Below are 6870 nucleotides of genomic sequence, written 5' to 3'. Positions count from 1 at the left end.
TCATTTAATTTTCTTTCTTACAAAAAGATAAACAATTATAAAATTATGGGTGCCTCTCCCGTCTCTTTTTTTCCTCATGGTTATACTCTTGTATGATGAAAGTTGGAATTCTATTTTCAATTGAGCGGGTCTAACAAAGAGTGTTCTTTGAACGCTACTACGCATCCTTACTCATAGTGGTTTTTACACTTATGGGTGATTTTAAAAGAAGTTTACACTTAATGATGGTTCTCTGTTAGAGGCCTCACTTTGCCTAAGGCCTCACTTTGCCTTGAGCCGGCCCTGAGTATGGTGTTTATCGAAATGTTCATTGTGTGAATGTGTGTTATTGGTATGGGTGAATTTGATGAATCTTCTTCTTCTATCTAACAAAACAGAACGGTGTGGGGCCTAAAGGGCTACAAATCTTTCTCACAAAATATGACACGGCGAATCCAAGTGATTTAGGGGTTTGTGCAATTTTCTTAAACCAAATCAATATCCATGCGATCTATCTAAAAATCACTCAAAAATCAACAATTGCGGCTGAGCTTATAAACACTGAGCTAGTCTATAAACTGTTGGGCCTCCAAATTTAACATGGTACTGCATATAGGACTGGCCCAATTGATACTATTGGGTTTATGGATAATGACCAATTGGGTTTTATGATCAAAATTAACCCCCACCACCACACCCCCTTTTTCCTTATTCACTTTGAAACCAGATGTTATCAAAATAGCGTTATCTTCACTACCGGTATGATCGCAATTTTGAAGAGTAGCACAAACATTATCGAGTGGTGTGCGATTTATTAACGTGGATACCAATTCTATAGATGCTGTCTAAACACAAGCTCTTTTAGGACAGTAAAGCATGTGTTTAGGAAAACTAATCGAGCAGCAGATTTCTTGTCTAGGTTTGCTACTACTAGTAAAGTATTATTACATTCGTTAGAGTTTCCTAAAGAATTGTCAAAGATTGTTACAGTGGCGGAGCTAGGAAAGTAAGTGAGGATGAGCCAGCCAGACAAAAACAAAGCATATAAAAAAAAATAAAAATAAAAAAACATATATTATATATATTAATGTATTAGAAAAAAAAAATCAAATCTAAACAAATACTTGTTCATAGTTGTCATCGGCGGCCTTCTTTTTCGTCATCCTTCTTCATCTTCTGGAAGCGTTGTAAGATCAATTCGGTATCAATACTATCAAAAACTTCTTTTTCAATATATGTTATTAAACAATCATTCAACCACTCATCCGTCATCTGATTGCGCAGACAATTCTTTATGATATTCATAGTAGAAAATGCCCTCTCCACAGTTGCAGTAGCAACAGGTAAAATCAACGCTAACTTAATCAACAAATAAACAAGTGGGTACACAATATCTTTCTTCGTCTCAACTATTTTTTTGGCTAGACCGCTAATTCCATTTACTTCACCAAACTTAGTATCGGAACGCACATCAATGATATAATTCTCAAGATGATTCGCTAATTCCATCTGATCTATCTCTGAAAAATCATCGGGATAAAATCGAGCAAAACGGATCAACTTTTGCTTATCGAAAGCAACAAACGATTCACTAGGATCAAGACATGCCATACAAAGAAGTAATTATGTGTTTGCTTCATTAAACCGGTCATTTAACTCTTGAATTTGCAAATCAATGCAGTGATAGAATAATCCAACACGATAATAATGTAAATTGGTGTTTCCTTCTGCTCTTCGTCGAAACCTCCCTCGAGCCATATACCTCTCTTCCATATTTGGAACAACCACATCATGTTTGACACATAGTGAAAAAACTTCAGTCAGGAGACTATCCCACCCATCATCTCTCATCGCCTGTAAGCGTACCTTCGTTATTTTAACAAGAGTCATGGCATTGACAATGTCTTGGTCTTCACGCTGCAAAGTCTTTGACAAATCATTGCTAATTCCTAGTATTGTTTTCATCAAATACAAATTAAAGATAAATTCAAAAGACTGCACTGAATCTAATAATTCGTAAGCCTCACCTATTTGTTCCGAGCTTGAACCATTTTCCGCTACATTATCAAGCACATCAACTACTGAACCATAAGTGGTTATCATGCCAAAGAGTGTATAATAGTATGAGCCCCATCAAGTATCACCAGATCGTTTAAGACTAGTCTCTTAATTAAACTCTTTGCCACTTGAAATTTCTCCACTTTGTAACGCTGCAACAACTTTAGCCTTCATTGCATCGCTCAACATATCACGTCGCTTACATGATGCTCCAACAGTATTTACCATATTAGAAAGAATACTAAAAAAGTTAGCGATTAACTCATGGTTCTTTGCAACTGCTACAAGGACTAACTGAAGCTGATGGGCAAAACAATGAACATAAAATGCAGACTCATTCTCCTTCATTACAAGTGTTTTTAGGCTATTCAAATCACCTTGCATATTGTTGGCTCCATCATACCCTTGTCCACGCAGTCTAGATATGCTCAACCCATGCTTGGAGAACAATTCATCGATTGCCTTTTTAAGTATTAATGCACTAGTTTCCTTAACATGTACAACTCCAAAAAATCTCTCAATCATGCAACCTTTCTTATCGACATAACGCAAAACAACTGTCATTTGCTCCTTAATTGATATATCACGTGCTTTATCAGCTAAAATAGCAAACAATAAATTTTCATATCTTTTAGAATAGCATTTGTAGTTTCCACAACAACCGAATTCACAATATCTTTTTGGATATCAGGCAATGTCAATTTCTAATTTTTAGAAGCACTATTAAGAACTTTCTTAATGACTTCGGTATGATTTTTCAAAAACCGTATAAGTTCAAGAAAATTACCTTTATTGATCGACTCATCTGATTCATCATGACCACGGAAAGCTAAACCTTGTCTCAAAAGAAACCTAATGCAATCAGTTATTGCAGTTAGGTGTATTCGATAATCCCTTCGAACTTGGTCAGATTGTCTGTGAAGAAATGTTTCGATATGTTGCTCTTGATTTAACAAAGCCTGTGCTGCCCTATAAGCAATATTATGAGTACTATTTGGTCCTCCAACGTGCTCCTTTAATTTGGTTTTTCTTTCCCAATTAGTAAACCCCCTGTGAGAAAAAACATCACCACCTTGTGCCCCCTTATTAGGTTTAAAGAGATAACAATATAGACAAAATGCGGCATCCTCGTGAATACTATATTCCAACCAACTAAACTCCTCATACCACTCTTTTTGAAAGCGTCAGATTCTCTTGCCTCTTGTTCTTAGAGGAAAAACATGATTAGGCTGGCAAGGACCCCTAAGCAAATATGCTCTTCTCACCGAGTCTTGATCATTAGGATGTTAATCTGAAATCTTTTTCCTCAGTGCAGGGTCTCCCTAAAGACTAGACAAGTCAAGTTCTTCACGATTTTCACGTTGAACCCGCTTTGACGTGGGTTGTTCAACACCACCATCCTCAATTTCTTGGTGACTTCGCTTTGAGGAGGATCCTACTTCAACACTGGCAACAATATTTGTTTTATTAGGTGGTTGAGTAGGTTGAGTGGGCAACGACTTTTCTTTGATCAAATACTTTAACATATCTGTTTAAACAATTAAAATAAACCATTAATCAACTGAATTGAAATTGCACTAATTAAAATAAACTACCAATGTTATTATGATATTCATAAAATAAATTAAATAAAAATATGTGGTTTAATAAATTCACAAAAGGAATACAAAAAAAATTAAAAAACATAGTTTAGGAATCAACTTAATATGAAAAGATAAAAAATAAGACAAGAAATTTAATAATATTAGGCTTACCTATAAAACTTTATAAATTATGGATAGCTAATTAGAATAATAGAGAGAAAGGTGGAACTGTGGAAAAGTGGGTACCTGCGTCGTGGGTTTTGCTTAAATTTTTGATAAAAAGTCAAACTGGAGTAAGATATTTTTGTTTCGTTGTTTGTTTCAATTGTTTGGTTTCGGTTTGTGTGTCTGCTTTTTATTTTGTCTTTTGGTCGGTTATGGGTTATGGGTTATGGGTTTTTAGTTAGACTTCAAGGCCAACACAGTTAACCCAAGTACTTTAGTACTTTACACAGACACACAGTTACACTGTTCAGTCTTTTTCGGATATGACTTTTTGGTTTCTGTGAATATGTGAATAGTGAAAAAAATATTGTTTGCGAAAGTTGAGGGTGAGCCAGGGCTTACCCTGGGCCCCCCTGCCTCCACCACTATTTGTAGATGAGAACGCAAGTGGGGTGGGTTTTGTATGTTAGGGAAAAAACATTATGTTAGGGGAAAAAACATTATGTATATATGTACAAATATGATATTCATACCTGGTATATATAATAGATATCTTTAATTTCTTCACTTTAGCGTCCATCTTTGTTTTTGTTTACTTGTGATTGTTCTGATTGAGTTTGTTATATAATTTTCCCCAATAGTCAAATATGTTCTCAATATTAAAAAATATGCACAATACGCAATGGTTCTTGACATAAGCATACGGTTTAGAGGTATTATTTTTTCAATAGTTATTTATCATCTTAGTGTCTTTATCAAATAATATGCTAAACTATGATTTTGAAGAGGGGATTCATGGAGAAATTAATAGTTTGAACGGTATGTCCTCCACTACAAAACGTTGTAATATATTGTCTATCTGCTCAAATCTGAGAAATATCCATACTTTATAGTGGCAATCTATTGCAAATGCCTAGTTTCGGCTTTGTATGCAGTGATAGCACATTGTTGTATACTTGTATGATGAGATTTCACACCCTATTGGCAATTAAAAATTATGCTATAACAACTGTTGTACCTCTATTGCTTCTACACTCTTCTCTCCACTTTTCCCCCAGGTCTCGCCTCCCTCTATTATGAAATTGCCCCTTTTTCTATCTCTCATTGTTCTCTTTATACACTCTTGCCTTCCATCTTAGTCGTCCACCTCTCCTTCCATCTCTTGCTCTCTCTTCTTCCACGTGTAGGGTTTCTACGGCGTACCTACGGATTCGCGGATTGATCTTATACTCGCGAGTTCACCGTGTATCTTGCATCAGGCCAATCCTACTGCTGATCCTCTACACCCCAGCTTCCACTACCACATCTTGCATCGGGCCAATCCTACCCCCGATCCTCTATATCCCAGACCCTACCACCATAACAACAATATGTGAGTTTGATAGCTAATTGCTGCTACAAAGGATAAAGACTTACCACTAGTTAAAAACAGATCGATGGAATCTATAAACAAGAAAAAAATCTAAAATTAGGAAACTACTCTTATAACAATTTAGCCTTAGATAGTTACAGTTCTGTTCTCTTTCTCTCACTTTCTCTCCATTAATGCAGCTACGCTAAGCATTATACTCTCTCTCAATCTTGAATGCAGATTACAGTTGGTGAACTTCTATAGTGAATAATTGAGGTATAGGCAGTTGAATTCGTTTTCTCTCTCGAAGATTTGAATCGACGTTTGCTTTTGTCACAATTACATATTCAAGCTATGAGGTCCTTTGTTCGGTTTTGCACCTTTTTTTTTATAGCTTGAGTCTTGAGTTTGTACTAGTATGTAAGGTTCACTTGATTAACTAGTTAAATGAAAAAAACTGTTCCATATATGTCATATTTTTATGCAGAGTCTTGGAGTTTCAGGTGGTGGGACTCTGCATGGTTAGGTTAATTGACTACGTTAAGACAGCATGGCATTGGGGCTCCTTAGCTCTATTTCGAGTAAATCACAATTGTTATCTACATGCCAGTGTCCTAGTGTGGGCTCATTTAAACTTCATTACTTGTGCAGTGACACTTTATTCAATTATTCTGGTATCATCGTTGACCATTTTTACTGGAAGAGTTTGTAGGAAACTTATTCCAAAAATATACTTATTGTTAAGTAAACAAGAAAATCAAATTGATATAACAAATATATCATGAAAAAACCTTTTAGTTCAACTAATGAACTTAATTTACCAATGATTAAATTCGAGCCTAGTGAAGATTCACTATGTTCTTAAGACAAATTTTCCCCCTCATGGCGCTTGAAGGTTGATGGGAAATTGTCTCCCAAGATAGAACAGATTTACTTCTATAGAAAGCTAGCACTTCAATTCTATAGAATCAGCGAACACAACATAGTATTTGTGTCACAGCCCGAATTTCTAAACAAAACGCATCCAAACCCGACAACAGTTAAGCAACAACAACACTAAACGGTTATGTTCTCGCTTGAACTCCATTAATGGCTATTCAAGCTTCACTGCACTCCCCTCATCTGAAACAACCACCTCTACTTCACCACGCCCAGTCCCAACATCATTCATGACATTCACAGTAACAATTCAACAATACAAATTAAAACCATACAAAAGAAAAAGACAAGGAACGGTTTGGTACTGCTGATGGCGACGCCATCAGCCCCTAGTGTCCGTCGGACCGCGCAAGCATTGCCAAGAGTCGCCCTAATTCCTCTCTTGTGGTTCCAAAGTGTATCTAACCCTTTAACAGAGTTGACAAAAAACGGGTAGAGAAAAACGTCATTACTTGGTGTGATTATTGGTGTGTTTAAATCGAACGCATAAAAAAAATGATATAGTATGACTACTCACCGTTAAAATCGAATGAGCGGCTCGAAATCCCGAAATCGAAAACCTCCAAAGCCCTGAAGTCGACAACGATCTTTCTTGTTCAAACCCCTTTTTTTTTTCGAAAACTCTCACCTTTTTTTTTTTTCCTCAAAACTTCTCGTGAGAAACCCTTATTTTCTAGTTTCTTTCAAACCTCTCCGAAAAACAAGGGTTTTAAACCTATCTACTTACTTACGGGCTTTTTTTCCAAAACTACTTACTTACGGGCTTTTATCCTATCTACTTACTTACGGGTTTTT

General features: G+C 36.1%; 1 protein-coding gene across 1 annotated transcript; it reads right to left on the bottom strand.

Moving 5' to 3' along the window:
• Window positions 1-1602: 1602 nt before the first annotated feature.
• Window positions 1603-2082, bottom strand: LOC147517532 (uncharacterized). The gene has a single exon (XM_086593628.1). The coding sequence runs from the start codon at window positions 2080-2082 to the stop codon at window positions 1603-1605; it is 480 nt and encodes a 159-aa protein (XP_086449754.1).
• Between the last annotated feature and the right edge of the window lie 4788 nt (window positions 2083-6870).

The sequence above is a fragment of the Coptis chinensis genome, chromosome 2, assembly GCF_015680905.1.
Source record: "Coptis chinensis isolate HL-2020 chromosome 2, ASM1568090v1, whole genome shotgun sequence".
Taxonomy (NCBI): Eukaryota; Viridiplantae; Streptophyta; class Magnoliopsida; order Ranunculales; family Ranunculaceae; genus Coptis; species Coptis chinensis.
The sequence above is the reverse complement of the archived record's forward strand: the minus strand, read 5'-3'. Positions and strand labels throughout refer to the sequence as shown.

Coding starts and splice junctions, on each gene's coding strand:
- LOC147517532 (XM_086593628.1), bottom strand. CDS start 2,082: ATGATAACCACTTATGGTTCAGTAGTTGATGTGCTTGATAATGTAGCG.